Source organism: Myxine glutinosa, chromosome 5, assembly GCF_964187855.1.
Source record: "Myxine glutinosa chromosome 5, kmMyxGlut1.1, whole genome shotgun sequence".
NCBI lineage: Eukaryota > Metazoa > Chordata > Myxini > Myxiniformes > Myxinidae > Myxine > Myxine glutinosa.
Genome location: NC_136265.1, coordinates 211,717,819 through 211,739,680, shown reverse-complemented (window position 1 = coordinate 211,739,680; position 21,862 = coordinate 211,717,819). Strand labels below are relative to the sequence as shown.

Genomic DNA, 21,862 nt, shown 5'->3' with positions numbered 1-21,862 from the left:
AAGCAGGCAAAATCGATCAATCACAACACACATGACATAATCATTAATCAAGGATAACAAGAAAAGCAGGCAAAATCAATCACAACACACACTACATAATCATTAATCAAGGATAACAATAAAAGCAGGCAAAATCAATCAATCACAACACACACTACATAATCAAGGATAACAAGAAAAGCAGGCAAAATCAATCAATCACAACACACACTACATAATCAAGGATAACAAGAAAAGCAGGCAAAATCAATCACAACACACACTACATAATCAAGGATAACAAGAAAAGCAGGCAAACTTAATCAATCACAACACACACACTACATAATCAAGGATAACAAGAAAAGCAGGCAAAATTAATCATTCACAGCATACACTACATAATCAAGGATAACAAGAAAAGTACGCAAATTAATCATTCACAACACACACTACATAATCAAGGATAACAAGAAAAGTACGCAAATTCATCATTCACAACATACACTACATAATCAAGGATAACAAGAAAAGTATGCAAATTTATCATTCACAACATACACTACATAATCAAGGATAACAAGAAAAGCAGGCAAATTAATCATTCACAACATACACTACATAATCAAGGATAACAAGAAAAGTATGCAAATTAATCATTCACAACACACACGACATAATCAAGGATAACAAGAAAAGTACGCAAATCAATCATTCACAACATACACTACATAATCAAGGATAACAAGAAAAGTACGCAAATTAATCATTCACAACATACACTACATAATCAAGGATAACAAGAAAAGTACGCAAATTAATCATTCACAACATACACTACATAATCAAGGATAACAAGAAAAGTACGCAAATCAATCATTCACAACACACACTACATAATCAAGGATAACAAGAAAAGTACGCAAATTAATCATTCACAACACACACTACATAATCAAGGATAACAAGAAAAGTACGCAAATAAATCATTCACAACACACACTACATAATCAAGGATAACAAGAAAAGTACGCAAATTAATCATTCACAGCATACACTACATAATCAAGGATAACAAGAAAAGTACGCAAATTAATCATTCACAGCATACACTACATAATCAAGGATAACAAGAAAAGTACGCAAATAAATCATTCACAACACACACTACATAATCAAGGATAACAAGAAAAGTACGCAAATAAATCATTCACAACACACACTACATAATCAAGGATAACAAGAAAAGTACGCAAATTAATCATTCACAGCATACACTACATAATCAAGGATAACAAGAAAAGTACGCAAATTAATCATTCACAACACACACTACATAATCAAGGATAACAAGAAAAGTACGCAAATTAATCATTCACAACATACACTACATAATCAAGGATAACAAGAAAAGTACGCAAATTAATCATTCACAACACACACTACATAATCAAGGATAACAAGAAAAGTACGCAAATTAATCATTCAGCATGTCCAATTTCAAATCAACTGGAAGGTATTGTCGCGTAACCGTGATTAACACCACAGTTACGGATGACCGATTTGCGAGACTTTAACTCCCGAGGCGAACACTCAATGGCGGACTCAAGTTCAACACCAACGCGCGGAATGGCGGGGCGCAGCGAAGGCTCCGCAACCTTATCTATTAAAATCAAACACCCAGGAAAACTGCGTTCAGATATTATGTACAAAAAGTAATATAAGGGTTTATTAGGAAAAGTAAAGCCAGTGAAAAAGCCCGCCGGTAAATCTAATAATTCTAATAAACCTAAATCGGGACGTCCCCACACGACTGACAGCAAACACAAACGAGGGAGATTAATCACGAAAATAACACGTCCCGTCGTTCAAAATATACGCGGAGATCGGGCTTATCTGTCTTTGTCGTCTTGTATTGTTGGTGTCCAGCACCGCTCCTTCCGGCCCGATCGCACACCACGAGGCCCCTCGCTCCAAGCACCACGCGTCCGACGCAGGCCAGCGGCTCCACTTGACCAGGGACAGGAAGGACTCCTTTCAACTCCACTCGACTCGACGCGGGAGTGCTGGCAGCCAAGTGCCAACGAACTGCTCAGTGCCAACTGGGTGTGCTCTCGTGTGTCTCCTGCGACTCCCTACAACCCGAACTGCACTCGAACTGCGACTGGAATGGCGTGTCCTCTCCAACTCTCCACCACCGCTCAACTCTCTGGTGCCTGCCTGCGTCTCCCAGTGCCTGCCACGAACTCAACTCAACAACTGAAATGGCGTCCGACCGTCGCCTATATTGGTGGCCGATGACGTCACATTGCGCACTCCTCAGCCAATCAAAGCCTCCCGCGACTCCTGACATCTCCCCCGTTACGCGACCCTGCGGTCCTGGCATAACACGTGCCGGCCAGGTTTGTAGGCCTTTGGAGGTGTACACGGTGGCGGCCAGCCGTGGCGGTGTTTTTGACCTGGTTTCCTGTCAATTTAATACGAAGTCCTTGTCAGGGAAAGGGGATTATTTAATGTTGCGCTAAGGACCTAACTAATGTTTATGTGGTTTGCAGTGCCATAAAGGACAAAGGTTTGATTACTAGGTGATACTCACAGGGGCGTTACCTTTAATCCCTCACTATTTAACACTCGGACCTCCAGGTAGATCCACACTCATACATCTTACCCCGACAACCGCCTGAACATCAATAACTTATTACATGTAGAGTCCCTGTCACGACAGCCGAATACCTACCTATTCAGATCTACCTAGCTCTAGATGTTGCATTACCAAATTCATAACACAGCCCCCCCCCTGGAACCGTAGCTCCTGCAAGGTTCACCGCAGGGCTACCATTCCAGCCTTAACACTTACTGTCACACACTTAATTAACCTACGAAATAAATCAGGAAGGGCTGTGGGAAGTGAGTCGGACTACCTACCTACACTTCCTTAACATGCTGAACCCCTTAACCATCATGCAAGTATGTACATCTTCTTCGTTGTTCCTGTGGAGGGAGGAAACAACAACACACAACACTAACTTAACCACAAAACTTAACCATCTTTCCGAACTCAAAACTCTAACCTTTGTACATACCCCGGTCTACAGACCGCGTCCCCCGGTGGATGCCACAAGACACAACCTTACCTGCGGGGCCATCCCCAATGCATCCCACTAAATTTCCACGGGCCCTGTCCAGATGTTACAGGTGAGTGACACGGCTCGGTGGATTTCGCCCACATTCATGCAACACCGACCCCTTAACCACTCATTCTCATTCCATAGGTCATCAAGGCATTTCAAAAATCAATAAGGTTCTTCTTCAATACACCCCCCTGCAGGACCATGGCATTGATGTCATTCACGTGTGTGTGCATTCCTCAACTAGGCAGCGGGGAGGTACCGCACAAAAAGATGGTGGGGGCGCATCAGGCTGTGGTGCCCGCAGTCCCAAAAACAAGTCAACCGACTTACAAGTTCATTGCCCCCCCCCCTTTACCTCTTGGCCCCATGACAGCCCAACAGCCCCTTTCCGCCGTTACCTCGCCGGTGAGGGTCTCCACACACACCAGGCTCCTTTGCCTCCTGCTTTCGCGCAGCAACACGGGTCACCGGGGGACTTCCTCACCCCGCGGCGCCCAACCAGACCCTCCACCGACGAGCTCCAATTTCCAGTTACCACCGGCTGCCAGGGGTAATTGCCGCAGAGGGGGGCCCGCAGGCATCGCTCCTCAGAGCTTGCTCTGTACCTGCGGACACACACACCTTCCCCACCCATGGTCCCCAAAACACACTTCCTCCCCCGCTGCCATTCAATTCTCCACACAACTCAGCACAATTCAGTACAATTCCATAGATGGTGTAAAAGGTGTTACGAGGCTTGCCATGGCCTGCCACATGTGAAATCCCCCTCCCCAGTTCACATTTAAACCATCACACATTTCCAAAAGCACAAGTATCGCCCCTCATTATCTCCAATAATCATCACACACTCTCCAGGTTCCACTCTCACGACCACATCAAAACACGTAACCACAATACAAAAACATACGCCACCCACAAGACACTGTGGCTCCCATTCCATCCCCTCACCGGCCATGTCATCACTCTCACCCGCCTCCCAACTCCAATTTACATGTCCCCAATTTCCAAAGCAAGTCCTGAAGCCTGGGACAGTACTCCTTAAAACACTCACCTCAAGTGCAGGTAGTTGCAGGTTGGTCAGGTTCAAAGGTGCCATCCACCCATACAATTCCCAAAATTTCACATTGGGCCTACCAAATACTTCCAAATTTCTCTTTTGTCCCCACTACACTGGCAGGTATGTGGATCCGCATCCAACGGTGATCATCACTACACAACTACCTGTGGCCATGACAGCTCTGCACCTCTACCGTGCAAGGGTCACCGGGACAAGGTGAGCAGTCAAAACGCCAACATGGCCCATGAGCGTCCATAAGGGTGCGACCCACCATCCATCCTTCGGCCCCCCTGCGAGGAACACAGCTGCAGCAGCCCCAGCTGGCCAATGTGGTGAGCACTTGCTGCCACAACACACACTACCGCACACACAACCTCGGCCCTGGGGGGCACGGTCGCAGTGCGTGGCATCCCTACAGCCACGTCCCCTGCACCTCCCCATCATCCCCCAGTCCGACTACAGAACTGCAGCCCCCCCAGTGCTCACCCACACTTGACCACACCAAGGTCCAGTCAACAGCCATGCTCCACCAGGAGACCCACCCAGAAGACATGGTCCACACACCTCGGACACGCACAGCACCACGTTGACCCTCAGGCTACACAACTACATCCCCATCATCCCGCGTCCCAAATATCAGCACAGTTGCCCCCGCAACCAGTTGAAAGCTGTGTCTTGCTACCCTATTAATTTAATCACAGCCTCCAACACTTTGGTCTACACACCTGGATCAATAATGGCGTCACTGTACAGTGTCCACCATGGCATTTCAAAATCCACCCTTAAATTTGCATCTAACCCACAGATTACCCATGCCAACCATTTGTCACATTTCACTCACCTCACCAAAGAAGGATGCTTTGCCATACACATGCCAGCCGAGCATGGCCCATATGCTCGGCGCGTTACACATCTCCCGATTCACATCCCCATGGCTCTCTTCCCAACCCGAGAGTCCATAAATCACAACGGAGCATCTGTGGAAGGTCACTCACACCATCACGTTCCACAGATGCCCCAATGGTTGTCCGGCAGGCTATCTCCATCCCTGTCCATTCGGTTTGACCCGCGTCCATAGACCAACCACCATGCCAGGTCACCACATGCTGGTTGTCCCAGAGTCCCTGGAGGAGAGTGCCAGGCCGCATGCCCGGGTGGTCACCACATCAGTCCCAAGTTGGCCGTCCGCAGTGCCACCACCAAAGCGCGACCCACAACACCTCCCCCTAGTGGTCCTCAATAAATGCCAACCCAGACTTGAGAAACCACCTCGGACCCCTCTGGAGGTCTTAACCCCCACCAGGGTCCGGTGACCCTGCCGGCCCGAGCCACCAGCTCGGACGGCGCCCCGACGGACAAGGGACGCCACACTCCACCAGACCCCCGTGGGACCCAGGTCGTACCTCGACACCCAAGGCTGGACCCCACGTCCAAATCTCGCCATCACAGCCCCCCAGCTGGCTGGCATACCCAAATTTTGAAAGGGGCAACTTTTGCCCGAGGCCATCACCCATGACCTCTCCATATCCAGATCCCGCAGCCCGGGGACCAATCCAAACCATGGCTGCTCCAAATCAATTTCCCATTGTAATTTTATTTTACAAATTTTCATTCCCACTGCCATTCCGCAGCTGCAGGGAACAACCTCTACCACCGGTTGTTCTGCCCCTCCCTGCAGTTGATCCAAATTCCCTACAGGGACCAAATCTCCAGAAGCTCTATCTCCCGATCCTCCAAGATCCAAATCCAGCCCGGAGCCAACACACTCCCCCAACTGGTTGTCCAATTTTGGAGCCTCTGTTTCCAAATAGCAGTGTACAGTGAGCGTCCCCTCGGTCATTCCAACCACCTCCTCGGACCAACTCACCTCTTCCCCCAGACTCCTTTGGGCCTGAACAAGCTCTACCTCCATGGGACTGTCACAGGTCTCCAGCCGCTGGATCAAATCATCCTCATCATTAGAAATCATTCCTGGCCCCGCCAGGCTTTGATCAATATCCCCAATAAATACCCGGTCCGGCTCTATCGCATGGACCCCCAAAAACTCTACCCCCTCTTGCTCCGCACCACCGCCCTGGTGCTGCACAATTCCAAATTCATCCCCCGGTTGGGGTGTTGTGACATCCACACGGTCCCGATAAACAACCAGGCCAGAATGTGGGAAACATTCCCCATTACAACTCTCACATTCCAAATTTCCTTCCCCGCTCACCTGTGGACTCTCCACGTTTACCTGCAGGCATTCCCCCTCTACCTGTACACATTCCCCATCCACCTGTGGACATTCCCCATCCACCTGTGGACATTCCCCATCCACCTGTGGACCTGCGGTCTCCCCATTTACTTCAATTGCCATTCCCTGTGCAATTCCCAATTTTGCCATTCCCGGCTCCTGAGCCCCGTGCACATCTGCATGGGCCGTACTCTCTCCTGTTCCCAATCTAGCTTCCCCCCGTTCCGATTCAATTTTTGCCACCTTTGGCTTCTCCTGTGCCCCCATTTGAGTTTCTACTTTACCCTCAAATTTCCCCAGTCTGTCCGTAATTTGGTTTTGCACTCTCCCTTCTATGCCATCAATTCGTTCCCCCAGCTGCTGTGCCATTTCCCCAATTTTTCCTTCCAATTGTTCATTCCTTTCCTTTATTTCATTCCCTTGTTCATTCATTTGTTCATTCATCACCTCCATTTTTCCCTCCAATCCATCGATTTTGCTGACCATCCCTTTGATTTGTTCTTTCAATCCCTCCTTTAATCCTTCAATTTTATCACTCTGGGCATTCAGTTCCCCTTTTAACCCATCAATTTTATTTCCCAACCCACTTTTCATTTGTCCCATTTGTTCCTCCAATCGATCACTCATTCCCTTCATTCCTTCCCTACATTCCTTACTCATTTTATTTTCCAGCCCGTCAATTTTTCGAAGCAATTGACCCAACATCTGGTCGGTTGTCGGGGCCGTTCCTACTGCTCCCGACTCCCCGGTGGGGGAGGGGGATAAGTTGGTGCTCGGGACGAGGGAGGTTCCAAGGCTCACCTCTGCATCTAATTCCCCTATTTCCGGCTCACTCCCGACGCTGACGGAGGCCTCGCTGCGTACTTCCATCTCATCAATTTCCGACATCCGCTTTCCGGAAGATTGTTTCCCGCGCGCGTATTTATTTTAATAATTCCTGAAACAATTTAAATTTGACGAAGACGCGATATCGCGCTCCGTTTGCCCGATTGATTATTAAATTTCTCCGCCTCGACTATAAAAATTTTGCGTTCGAACGTCGGGCGCAATGTACGCCCGACCGTGTCGATGTCTCCCCGCGGACAAAAAAATTTGTCCGACCGTGTCGATGTCTCGCCGCGGACAAAAAATTTGTCCGACGGGTTCAAATCCTACACTCCTGACACCACTTGTCGCGTAACCGTGATTAACACCACAGTTACGGATGACCGATTTGCGAGACTTTAACTCCCGAGGCGAACACTCAATGGCGGACTCAAGTTCAACACCAACGCGCGGAATGGCGGGGCGCAGCGAAGGCTCCGCAACCTTATCTATTAAAATCAAACACCCAGGAAAACTGCGTTCAGATATTATGTACAAAAAGTAATATAAGGGTTTATTAGGAAAAGTAAAGCCAGTGAAAAAGCCCGCCGGTAAATCTAATAATTCTAATAAACCTAAATCGGGACGTCCCCACACGACTGACAGCAAACACAAACGAGGGAGATTAATCACGAAAATAACACGTCCCGTCGTTCAAAATATACGCGGAGATCGGGCTTATCTGTCTTTGTCGTCTTGTATTGTTGGTGTCCAGCACCGCTCCTTCCGGCCCGATCGCACACCACGAGGCCCCTCGCTCCAAGCACCACGCGTCCGACGCAGGCCAGCGGCTCCACTTGACCAGGGACAGGAAGGACTCCTTTCAACTCCACTCGACTCGACGCGGGAGTGCTGGCAGCCAAGTGCCAACGAACTGCTCAGTGCCAACTGGGTGTGCTCTCGTGTGTCTCCTGCGACTCCCTACAACCCGAACTGCACTCGAACTGCGACTGGAATGGCGTGTCCTCTCCAACTCTCCACCACCGCTCAACTCTCTGGTGCCTGCCTGCGTCTCCCAGTGCCTGCCACGAACTCAACTCAACAACTGAAATGGCGTCCGACCGTCGCCTATATTGGTGGCCGATGACGTCACATTGCGCACTCCTCAGCCAATCAAAGCCTCCCGCGACTCCTGACATCTCCCCCGTTACGCGACCCTGCGGTCCTGGCATAACACGTGCCGGCCAGGTTTGTAGGCCTTTGGAGGTGTACACGGTGGCGGCCAGCCGTGGCGGTGTTTTTGACCTGGTTTCCTGTCAATTTAATACGAAGTCCTTGTCAGGGAAAGGGGATTATTTAATGTTGCGCTAAGGACCTAACTAATGTTTATGTGGTTTGCAGTGCCATAAAGGACAAAGGTTTGATTACTAGGTGATACTCACAGGGGCGTTACCTTTAATCCCTCACTATTTAACACTCGGACCTCCAGGTAGATCCACACTCATACATCTTACCCCGACAACCGCCTGAACATCAATAACTTATTACATGTAGAGTCCCTGTCACGACAGCCGAATACCTACCTATTCAGATCTACCTAGCTCTAGATGTTGCATTACCAAATTCATAACAGTATCATAACAAACAAGGCAATGCCACAACATCAAAGCACTCACCACACGGTTGAAGTACTTGTCCAGCGTTTCAACAAAGTTTTGAATCAGTTCATAAATTGCCAGTTCATTCTGAAAAACAAAAATGCATCAGAAGTAAAGAAAAGTTTGCATTACAAATAATTAATACATGCAAATCAATGACATCTGAAGAATTGGTTAACTCAATAGTTGTCATTGTTAAAGTGCTAAAACATTAACACTTCTGCAATTACACCAACTGTGAGCCGCCTGTCATGATATGACCAACTAGAACAACACTCGGTAGAGCGCACACCTCCACCAGGCCGATTAGTTTACAATTTGTATATCACTGATAGGCCGGATCCAGTTTCGGATCTTCACCAAAATCAAATCAATTCCTCCTTGTCACACACCCAATCTGTCCACCAAGTTTCGTCCGAATCCATCCATAAACTTTTTGAGATATCGTGCTAGATATCGTTTTTAGTCCTATCACTTAAAAAATTATAGTTTCTGGATCCGAATTCGGATCTTCACCAAAATTGAATCAATTCGTCTTTGTGACACAACCAACGTGTCCACCAAGTATCGTCCGAATCCGTCCACAACGTTTTGAGATATCCTGCACACAAAGACAAACAGACAGAGGTGAAAAACATAACCTCTGTCCAACATCGGTGGGCGGTAGCAATAAGTTAATGTCGTAATATAACCCATTGAAGCCAAGGACACAGGGTCTCTCTACACTTTTGAAAAGTACCTGCACATTGGTAAAGAAAGAAATGTGCGCATGTGTTTACAATCCAGTAGAGGGAGTCAAGTAACTGAATGAAGGAGCATAGCAAAAAAAATTAAATAAAAGACATATCAGAGTAGGGGGTGTCACACAATGAATGAGTATTGGAGGACAAGATGCACGTACAAAAGAATAGCCAGTCTATAACATATATCTAGATTCTGTACACTTGTTAAAATCTAAAATAGATTTGTTACAAAAATCTCCATATTGTATAATACAAAAACAGCATCATATGAAAACTTTAAACATAGGAGGGACTCCCCATGGAGAATATTTTATTGCTAACTCTGACATCATAGGTCACATGGTATGGATTAAAGGAAAATAAAAAATAAAAAATTCCATATTGGATTAAAGGGAAAAAATTGGACATTTTCTAATGTCATCAACTCCCCATGGGATACATAGGGTGACGACGATGATGTCATCAGTGAAGTGATATTACAGCCAAAATTGGTTGAATTCAAATCTTTATCCGAAAAATCGGAAACGTCATATATCTGATCTATGACCCGATGTGAGTACACAACACAACAACAACATGCATTTTAAGGCCATTTTCCCTGCTAGAGCGGGGGTTAGCGTGAAGTGAGTGAAGAAGAAGATGTGAGTGAAGAATTATATTTATGACGTTCATAACCAATGCCAAGAAACTGACATAATAGTTGATACGGGTATACGGGCCACAATAGCAGTGGCCCATAATAGTAGCGTGCTCAGTTAACGATAGTATTTTTGTTCAGCATGAACACGCAAGGCGAGACTGTGCTCTCCAGGTGCCGTTCCAGTTTTTACAAGCTTTATATTTGTTGAGAAAACATCCGCAAAAACTCACTTATCTGGCTCGCTTTATCTTTCTACCACTTAAAATTTGGATCAATTAAGTTTCAGCACAAAAAAGAAAAAATGCTGAAATCTGCTGCACAGTCGGATCTGCAATTTTTAAGCCGACAGGATTCCAATTATAAATCTAATGGGTCAAAAGTTTTCTCTGGGAAGGGGAGTGGGGGCGGGGAGAAAAAAAATCAAGGACCTGCTTTGCAATTCATTTTTTAAAATGCATATGAAAGTCTAAATATCTTTTTTCTTCTTCTCTTTAACATAGCAAAACCAGCCAGCACTGTGTTACTCAGCAGGTTTAGGGAAACAACCAGATGCCAACACTATGGAAACAGTACAGTACACATATACCACTTACTGGACACAATCAGGAGGCTGCAGCGCAGTTTCCAATGGCCTACTCTTACTAATTTTCTTGTGCTACTATCCTAAAATACATCCCCACTCACAGTAGTTTATTTCTAAAGAACACCTTCACAACAAGGAAAACCAGGTTTATTTATGACAGCACCAAGGGGTGTCTTGTGTATTCTTTTGTCAAGACAATTCCACTACCAACTTAATTCTCATGTCAACATTAGAAATAGGCGTTAAAAGGCCTCAACGCCCAAACAGTGAAACTTTGGATTGGCACCTGACCTCTGCTTCCACTTACTTCAAATTTAGTAGTCCCTTTATTTCCAAAATTTTCCTTTATTCCATACTAGCTGAAGTACCTGGCATTGCCTGAGCAATTCAATGAAATATGTATTTTAAATATTTCCAGCATGATAAATTGGGGAATGTTGGCTTTATGGTTTCATACGAATTACTGATCGTGGGCGTTCCAAAATGCTATTGGACCACTTTCCCTTCTTTTTGTTAATTTTATTTAAAAAAATAAAATAAAATAAAAATCACAACTTCAACATACGATCTTCATAAAACATATTAATAGATCGCTCCCAGGAAAAAGCCAGGAAGTGCATAAACAACATACTCACTCGAGGCCTGACCACGAAGGTGTTATAATAAACCTGTCAAGAAATCTTTTTCACAACAGGCACACGTATAAACACTATAACAATTAAATTTGTGTTGATGACAACAAATGACAAAAACCTCAACATAAGATCTTCACAATACATATTACTTGATCGCTCCCAGAGAAAAACCCAGGCAGTGTACAAGCACAACACCCGATCAAGGCTTAAAGGCCAATAATCTAGTTTTATCTGGGATCAATCTTTTTAAATCAGAATATAGTGCTCGACATTTCTCTGGATGAAAGAGGAGGCCATGCAAAGTTAGGTTTCACTGCTTCCTTTGGGTCCAAATGCATAAACGAACAAACAAACATTCTTCTTTGTATATTCGATACGGTATTATAAAACAGCTGAAAATCTATTTCTTTCCATCTGGATATTATTACACAAATCCTCTAATGCTTAACTCAAAGGAATACTAAAACTCGGTTAATGTTCTTATAATGCCACATTTATATGACTGCAATTCACTGTTAGCAGATTTATGAATTCGTACAACTACAACACAACACAACATGCATTTTAAAGGCCATTTTCCCTGCTAGAGGGGGGGTTAGCCTTGCGGTCCCCATGACAATCTTCTCCATTTTGCCCTATTTTCTGCATCTCTCCTTGTTAACCTCCTTGCCCGCATTTCTTCTTCCACCATCTTTAGCCAAGTCTTTCTCGGTCTTCCCCGTCCTCTACTGCCTTCTATATTCATTTCCATCACTCTTCTCAACCAGTCACTTTCATCCTTCCTCAACACATGACCAAACCATCTCAACCTGTTCCTCTTCACAGCATCAATCACAGGCTCTATTCCCATCATCTTTCGCAATTCATCATTTGTCTTCCTCTCTCTCAACGATACTCCGCACATCCACCGAACCATTCGCATTTCCACCCTTTCCAGCCTTCGTTGCTGCTCTACGTTCATTACCCATGGCTCGCTCCCATAAATCACAACACTTCTCACACATGCAGCATACACCTTTCCCTTCAGCTTCAACGACACTCCCCTCATCATCAGCACGCCACTCAGTTCCCCAAACTTCTTCCATGCACAGCTCACTCGAGCAACCGTTGCCGAGTCTGATCCACCTTCTCCATTCAGCATGTCTCCGAGGTAGCAAAATGTTTTCACACCTTCCAGCTTCACGCCGTCTCCAAGATCCAACTCAACATTTCCTCCATCTGCAGCTCCCTCTGTGCACACCTTACATTTGAATGTAGCTGCCACACTGGTTCATGACCCTCTCAGACCACTACATTTTTGATGAACCCACTCAGCGCACATTGTACATTGAATGGAGTTCACTCCGACACCCTTCCTGCATACAGCACATGGCCACTTCCCAGTTCTTTCCACCTCACCACATGCTTTACCACTTGCCATCACCTTCGTCTTTCTGATATTCACGTTCAGACCTTTTGTCTCCATACATTCCTTCCACTTGTTCATATTTTCTTTCAGTCCATCCATACTTTCTGCAATCAACACCAGATCATCTGCATTCAACAACTCCCACGGTAAACCCTCCTTTACGTTCTGAGCCAGCACCTCCATCACAGCTACAAATAGTAGTGGACTTAGTACCGACCCCTGATGCATTCCCTCCTTCACCTCAAACTCACCACTGTTCCCGTCCTTCGCCCTTACAGCTGTGCGCGCTCTTTTGTACATTGCCATCACTACTCTGATCAACCATTCCTCCACTCCTAACTTCCTCAATGCCCATGTCAATACTTTGCGTGGAACCCTATCGAATGCTTTCTCCAGATCAACAAACCCAAGAAACAACTTCTTCCTCCTCCTCTCCATGTACTTCTCCTGCAACTGCCTCACAATAAAGAGCGCATCTGTCGTTCCTCTTCCTGGCATAAATCCAAACTGCATTTCGACGATCTTCACCTTCTTCCTTATCCTCCTCTCCAACACCCTTTCCAAATACCTTCATTCCATGCTCCAATAACTTTATCGCTCGGTACGAGCCACACTCCAGAGGGTCATCTTTCCCCTTGTATAGAGGGACGAGGGTACTCAGTTCCCAATCCACTGGAATGCGGCCTTCTTTCACCACCAGATTACAGATCTCTGTCATTCTCTTCACACCCCAACTTCCTGCTGCCTTCAACATATCTCCCACAACTCCCGTCAGCCCTCCCGCTTTTCTACTCTTCATTGCTTTTATCGCTTGGTTCCCAAACCCTGGTGTTGGGCTAGCGGCTAGGGTGCCGGCTTAGGATCCTAGGATCCTGGGTTTGAATCCCGGTCGATCGCTGAATTAACGCCAGGGGGGTTGACTCAGCCTGTCATCCTTCGGAGGTCGGCTAATTGAGGACCAGTTCACTGGTAATTCCCTGTTTGTCGTTAAAGGCGGCAAAAAGGGTTGGCGTCAGGAAGGGCATCCGGCCGTAAAACATTGCTTCAAAAAGGGGACCGAAAAACAACAACAACCACGGTTCCCGAAAAAGGCCAACCCCCGCTTGCGGGGAAAAATGGCCTCTAAAGGTGTTTTTATTTTATTTTATTGCTTTTATCGCTTCCTCAACTTCCTTCTCAGTTATCTTCTCTGCTAGTGCTAAAACTGGGTTACTCTCTATGTTGCCATCCCATTCATTCTCTGTATTCAACAGCATTTCCATATATCTTTTCCATCTTCCTTTAATTACAACTGAAACATCAACGTACAACATACAACTGAAAGCATCAATTCCCATTTGGTGAAAGGAAAACTGGATTTCAGAAATTTTTGGCCAAATTTGTTTCCAAAAATGAAACTGAATAACTCAGAATTGTAACAAAATAATCTTCTATCTATTTACTGATGACTTCACCCTTTGTCACAACATGCCCCATTCTTCAGATAGGCAGGCAGAAGCCTCTTCCCTCTCTTCAGACCTTGATAGAATCATAAGCTGGTCAAACACTTGGAATAGGTCTTTCAATAAAAATAAAAAAAACCACCTTTAGAGGCCATTTTTCCCCGCAAAGCGGGGGTTGGCCTTTTTCGGGAACCATGGTTGTTGTTGTTTTTCGGTCCCCTATTTGAAGCAATGTTTTACGGCCGGATGCCCTTCCTGACGCCAACCCTTTTTGCCGCCTTTAACGACAAACAGGGAATTACCAGTGAACTGGTACTCAATTAGCCGACCTCGGAAGGATGACAGGCTGAGTCAACCCCCCTGGCGTTAATTCAGCGATCGACCGGGATTCGAACCCAGGATCCTAGGATCCTAAGCCGGCACCCTAGCCGCTAGCCCAACACCAGGATCTTTCAATCCTGATAAATATTTCTCTTTCTCCAAGGATCGTCTGGCAAAAAACCTCCGTTATACTTCATAAATAATCCTATTGAAGAAGTTCAATCACTCAAACTCCTGGGTCTCACTATCAGCCATGATCCTTCTTGGGTAAGCCACATTTACAAGTTGGTCTCCAAAGCCAGCTGCTGACTGGGCATCCTCTGCCATCCATCCTTGGCACACCTGAACTCTTATCCACCTATAAATCCTTCATCCGCAGCATGATGGGCTACTACTCTCCACTCTGGGCTGGTGCCCCTGCCTCATACTTTGCTCAGATTGTTGCCATGGAAACAAAGGCATTCAAGTTAATTTCAATCTCCCATGATAAACTGAGTCTATGGGACTATCACTGTCATCACAGACAAGTTGGTTTTATATCTTGTTGAAGATACTGGATACTAGAATTTTAAAGTGATTCATCCCATTGAGAGAGCAGGCCGAAAACATGTGACTGATAACAAACTGAAGAAGCCCGACGTGAATATTGCAACAAATGTTAGTCCTGTGTGTGGTCAGACCTCGTCTTCATCGATGCCAACAATGCAAACAACAGAGGCGTAGCAGCGAAAAATTAGACGAAAATCTTTGTATTCCACAAACGAACACTGAAAGAGAAGATGTGAAAAACAAAATCATTTCACGGTCCCACCAAAAATTGCACGAAAAACAGGCAGGCATCATAATTGGCCAAAAATAATAATAAACACAAGGAGCAATTTAACACATTAAATCAGAAAATTAGGCATGGAAAGGAAGGAGAAAAGAGGTGGAGAGGATATCGAAAAAAAAATTGGCTAATATATTCACTACGGTGGATTCGGGCAACTCCCGGGAGTGTTTGTGGGCCCCAAAAAAGTGTTTTTATTTGTTTTTTGTTTTTTTATGGGTACATAGATACATGTGTGAAAACTGCAAATGCAAACACGCGACGTGGTTATCCCTGCACGGAGAGCAGGTTCTCCCAAAAATCCATTTTTTTTTCTTCCCCCATAGATTAGCCATCGCAGCAAATATTGGTATTTCCATCAGAGCTGCAGGGTGGAAGATTTGCAGGATGAAAGATTTGCAGGATGAAAGATTTGCAGGATGAAAGATTTGCAGGATGAAAGATTTGCAGGGTGGAAGATTTGCAGGGTGGAAGATTTGCAGGGTGGAAGATTTGCAGGGTGGAAGAGCTGCAGGGTGGAAGAGCTGCAGGGTGGAAGAGCTGCAGGGTGGAAGAGCTGCAGGGTGGAAGAGCTGCAGGGTGGAAGAGCTGCAGGGTGGAAGAGCTGCAGGGTGGAAGATTTGCAGGGTGGAAGAACTGCAGGGTGGAAGGTTTGCAGGGTGGAAGATTTGCAGGGTGGAAGATTTGCAGGGTGGGAGATTTGCAGGGTGGAAGATTTGCAGGGTGGAAGAGCTGCAGGGTGGAAGAGCTGCAGGGTGGAAGAGCTGCAGGGTGGAAGAGCTGCAGGGTGGAAGAGCTGCAGGGTGGAAGATTTGCAGGGTGGGAGATTTGCAGGGTGGGAGATTTGCAGGGTGGGAGATTTGCAGGGTGGGAGATTTGCAGGGTGGAAGATTTGCAGGGTGGAAGATTTGCAGGGTGGAAGAGCTGCAGGGTGGAAGATTTGCAGGGTGGAAGAACTGCAGGGTGGAAGATTTGCAGGGTGGAAGATTTGCAGGGTGGAAGATTTGCAGGGTGATCTCTTAACTTAACTGATCTCTCCATACAGGTTGCTTCTGTCAAACCAGACGTGATCTGCTTAACAGAAACTTTCCTCCTTTATGATGTCTCTGATTCCATAGTATCTCTCCCGGGCTACTCCCTCCTCCGGTATGATAGACCTGAGCCTCGTCCTGGAGGCGGGGTTGCTATCTTTATCAAAAACTCTCTTCCTCACTCGCCCTGCACTGCACTCTCTCCACCTCACCCCCAGGAATACCTCTGGCTACGGCTTCCCCTTCGCTCCCACCTCTTGTTCATATGTGTGTTGTACCGTCCACCAAACAGTGATGACTCCATCTACATCTCGCTGTCTGATGATATGGACCAACTTCTATCTACTCATCCCAACTCTCTCTTCCTCATATGTGGTGATTTCAATTGTCACCATGCCAGTTGGCTGGGTGTGGGTACCTCTCTCACCAGCCATGGCTCTTCAGCAAAGGACTTCTGCGACTCACTGGGACTGACACAATCTGTCAATTTCCCGACCCGGATCTCAGTCAACGGAACATCTTCTCTTCTGGACTTGGTTATGACTAACTTCCCTGAAAATGTCTGCTGCTCTTCTTCTGCTCTGATCGGATCATCTGATCATGTCCTTGTTAAAGTGGACATCTCTCTGACCATCCTCAGGGAGCCTGCTCAGCGTCGACGAGTCTGGCATTTCACTCAGGCCAACTGGCACGGTCTTCAAGCAGCCATCAATCATCTGGACTGGTCTCCCATCTCTACCACCTCTGACATCAACTCATCCTGGGAATTCTTCCAAAGTAAATTGCTCTCTCTCATGCACAGATTTATCCCATCTCGTCTTCAGTTGTCATACCCTTCCTCCCGTCCATGGTACACGGAATCTTGTGGTGAGGCTGTTGCCCAGAAACAACTTGCCTTCGTCTCCTGGAAAGCAAATCCAACGGAAGGAAATCTCATTTCCTTTCACAAAGCCCGAAACAAGTGTGTGTCCACCCTCAGGAGAGCCAGGAAACAATATCTCTCCGTTCTCAAGACCGAACTCTCTTATCTGTCTCCCTCTTCCAAATCCTGGTGGCGTCTGGTCAAATCCGTTTCTGGTGTTTGTTCCCCCTCCATCCCCTCCCTTACCTCAAACGGCTACACAGCTGACTCCGCACATGAAAAAGCTGAATGCCTCAACTCTGTGTTTGCCTCTAAATCTTGTGTCCCAAACCCATCCCTCTCTGTACCCACCATACCCAGTCGTACCCTGCTGCTCCTGGACTCCGTGTCCTTTCCTCCTGACAAGGTGGAAAAGTTTCTGTCAACCCTCGACTCTGATTCTGCAACTGGACCCGACGGCATCAGCCCACGGGTCCTAAAATCCTGCTCTGCTGCTCTATCTCACCCTCTCTCTGTTCTCTTCACCCTCTCTTTTGCTCAAGGTCAACTGCCATCTGCTTGGAAATCAGCCAACATCACCGCTTTGCACAAAAAAGGTGCAAAAACAGATCCTAGCAACTACAGACCAATCAGCCTTCTCCCAATTATCAGCAAAGTCATGGAATCCATCATTGCTTCGGATATGAAATCTTTCCTCTTCTCCAATGGCTTGATCTCTGATCATCAATTTGGTTTCAGACCAGGTCACTCTACTCTGGACATGCTGCTTCTGCTGTCTCAACAATGGATGGAGGTCCTCAATGCCAAACAGGAAATTAGAGCTGTCTCCCTCGACATATCACGTGCCTTCGACACGGTCTGGCACCCCGCTCTGCTCACCAAATTCTCCTCCTTTGGTATCCATGGAAATCTCCACGCATGGCTGGCGGACTTCCTCTCTAGTCGTCGTCAACGTGTGGCCCTGAATGGGTTTCTCTCATCTCCTCTTCCTGTTCAGGCTGGAGTTCCCCAAGGCAGTGTTCTGGGCCCCGTGCTTTTTCTGGTCTTCATCAATGATCTCTCTGACTCTCTCGAAAATCCTCTCTATCTCTTTGCTGATGACTCCACTCTCTGCCGCTCCATTCCTCTTCCCTCAGATCGGCAGTCTGCTGCCTCCTCACTCTCTGAAGACCTGGACAAAATCACAGACTGGTCAAACAAGTGGAACATGTCTTTCAATCCTGACAAATCTCACACTCTTACTATGTCTCTCCGAAAAGATCGACTGGACAACCCTCCCATCTACTTTCTCAACAATCCTCTCCAAGAAGTTCTGTCGCTCAAGATTTTGGGTCTCACTATCTGCCATGATCTTTCTTGGGAAAACCACATTTCCAAGCTGGCCTCCAAAGCCAGTCGCCGACTGGGCATCCTCCGTCGTGCGAAGTCCTTCCTCGGCACACCTAAGCTCCTCACCACATACAAGGCTTTCATCCGCAGCTCAATGGAATACTGTTCTCCCCTATGGGCCGGTGCTCCTGCCTCACACCTAGCTCGGCTTCACGCTGTTGAAACCAAAGCTTTCAGAATTATTGGAATCTCCCGCGATGAAGCTATCTTTGAGGGCCTTTCACTCACTCACCGCAGGCAGGTAGGTGGTCTTTCTGTCTTCTACCGACTCCTCTCCGGCCTTGCACCCCCAGCTCTCTCTGTGCTCTGTCCCCCAAATATTCCTACAGGTCGCACAAGATCTGCCAGCAACCCTCTGATGGTTAAACTGCCGAAATCTCGGCTCTCTGCTCACCTTCACTCTTTCATTCCTCTTTTCTCCCGCCTCTGGAACAAACTCCCTCACTCCCTTCAATCCCACTCCTCCCTCCAGGTCTTTAAAACAGCTGTTCACCACCATCTCTTATCTTCCCCCATCCAAAACCTTGATCTTTTCTACCCCCGCTAATTCACCCCAGATCCACCTTGTTTGAAATTCCAACTTCTTTCCTGGAAGTCCTGGCAGTGTCCATATGTTTTATACCTCTCCCACCGCCCCCTTCCCATGCCCCCCCCCCCCCCCCCAAAGCCCTCGCGCTCTGTCAGATCTCTCGATGTCTCCATGTCTCTCGGTCCCTGCTCTCAAATGTTGTGTTTGTGTCCTTCCCCCTCTCTCCCCATCTTGTCTACCGCTCCCGATGTTATATGTTTTATGTGTCGGTTTGACTTTCTGTGTGATTAATGTTCGCTCTTTCACGAGCCTCGATCTTGTATACAAAAAAAAAAAAAAAAAAAAAGGGTGGGAGATTTGCAGGGTGGAAGATTTGCAGGGTGGAAGAGCTGCAGGGTGGAAGAGCTGCAGGGTGGAAGAGCTGCAGGGTGGAAGAGCTGCAGGGTGGAAGATTTGCAGGGTGGGAGATTTGCAGGGTGGGAGATTTGCAGGGTGGAAGATTTGCAGGGTGGAAGATTTGCAGGGTGGAAGAGCTGCAGGGTGGAAGAGCTGCAGGGTGGAAGAGCTGCAGGGTGGAAGAGCTGCAGGGTGGAAGATTTGCAGGGTGGAAGATTTGCAGGGTGGGAGATTTGCAGGGTGGAAGATTTGCAGGGTGGAAGAGCTGCAGGGTGGAAGAGCTGCAGGGTGGAAGAGCTGCAGGGTGGGAGATTTGCAGGGTGGAAGAGCTGCAGGGTGGAAGAGCTGCAGGGTGGAAGAGCTGCAGGGTGGAAGAGCTGCAGGGTGGAAGAGCTGCAGGGTGGAAGAGGAGCAGTGTTGAAACGTAAGTGAGGAATGAAGAGATTATTAGCGCTGAGGAAGCGCCTCTAGCGAATGACTTCCAGCCAGTGTAACGCGAATTCCTGTCACAGGAATTCTGAGATCATATAAGTGTGACGTGGCAGTTCCTGATTGGTTCGTGTTGGGGAACCCCTTCTCGCTGCCGACGTGACGTTAATTCGCGCACGCGCACTGGTGAAGCGCGAGATTCGGCCCAAGGTTCTTATTATTATTATTATTATTTTTGTATACAAGATCGAGGCTCGAAATTCCATGCCCGAACCTCAGCGCAATCCAAGAGGATTCACTTGTTACCTTCGCAAAAGCGGAAGGTTATGTTTTGATCGCTGTGTATTTATTTGTATGTCTGTGTGTGTGTGTGTGTGTGTGTATGTTATTCGCATAACTCAAAAAGTATTCAACCGAATTGCATGAAATTTGGTGGGATGATTGGTTATTATACGGGACACATTTGATTAGATTTTGGGAGCAATCGGGTCAAAGGTCAAGGTCAAGGTCACGAAAAGGTCAAAATCGTATTTTTACCATAGCGCGGTCAATTTTTATCCAATTGGCATGCAACTAATGCCAAAATGTTCAGAATTCAATGCCCGATCTTGTGATATACGACATGACCCAGTGAAGACATTACCCTTGTTAGCGGTTGGGGGTCAAAGGTCAGGGGGGGTCACGACCTTGCAAAATGTGCGTTTTTTGTCATAACTCGGTCAATTCTTATCCGATTTGCATGAAATCAGCACCAAACTGTTCACTGTTCTGTTCCCTACACTCCCATGCCAAGTACAGAACAGTAGCTGCGGCGAAGGTATGCGCTCTACCGAGTGCCCGTTCTAGTTTGTCTTGGTTTGGTGTATCAAACAAAACGTTCAGGTTGTGAAAGGGAAGCAAAGAATAATAAAAGGTAACGAGAGCTGCAAAAACAGGTACTTTCAATGACAGCATTCCGCAAGCTTGTTCTACGTTAGACAAAAGTTACGCAAATACAATAACCGTTTCCTTTTACAAAAATAAAGTAACCGTGATTTAAATAAATTAATAAATAACCGAATCAGCGAACAGGTAAACAACGCTTTTTACCTGCCTGGGAGGCCGAGCCAAGCACACAGTGACAACGTCTTTCTCCAAAGCCGCTCGCTTGTTCTCCTCCACAAATTCAAAATACCGAGTCAATCTCGTCTGTCCTTGTCGATTTACTACAAACCAAAACTTCATCATATTAATAAAATCGAGCGCTACTGAAATGGAATTTAGGCCACAAAATCAACATCAACCCTCACGTAATTATATACTTCTTCTTCTTCTTCTTCCTCCTCCTCATCTATTGAGCATGGCTGTTAGGCTCTATATACGCCACGCGCTAAATAAACGCAGGTTCCGGCAGGTTTTGTATCGTTTGAGCCATTTATTTGACGAATTTTAAAACCTATTTTGCAAGTCGAGGTCCAAGGGTGCTTATGGTACAGTAGGCATATAAACCAAGTCATCGTACAGTGGAAAAATGTCTCTCGTACAGTGATCCAAATGGCGTTGTATAAAGAGGTGTTCCAACATGTGGGTGCCTTACACCGCTCGCAAGGCTCTGCAGAGTGACACTGATACTGATACCCTATCCGATGTAAACAGAGTTTAGACCGAGGTAGGTCGCCTGTCAGGTATGACGAAAATGTAGAGAATCAATAAATAATAATTGATTGATTAATTGTGTAATTAAAATAAATAAATAATAATCGAAAAATAATTAATTTCTTAAT

The 21,862-nt window shown here is 46.5% G+C and overlaps 1 protein-coding gene across 4 annotated transcripts in view; it reads right to left on the bottom strand.

Moving 5' to 3' along the window:
- Positions 1–21,438, bottom strand: part of LOC137426430 (AP-4 complex subunit sigma-1-like) — a 41,057-nt gene extending 19,619 nt beyond the window's left edge. For all 4 annotated transcript variants that reach the window (XR_013623692.1, XM_078779447.1, XM_068114966.2 and 1 more), the window contains exons 1-3: positions 21,189–21,438; positions 15,315–15,401; positions 8,881–8,949 (exon numbers count right to left, since the gene is read on the bottom strand). Coding sequence is in view for 3 of the 4 variants with exons in the window: in XM_078779447.1 (XP_078635573.1) it covers positions 8,881–8,949; positions 15,315–15,401; positions 21,189–21,326 (294 nt within the window). In the remaining variant the exon portion in view is untranslated. The remainder of the gene's footprint in view (positions 1–8,880; positions 8,950–15,314; positions 15,402–21,188) is intronic.
- Positions 21,439–21,862: the final 424 nt, after the last annotated feature.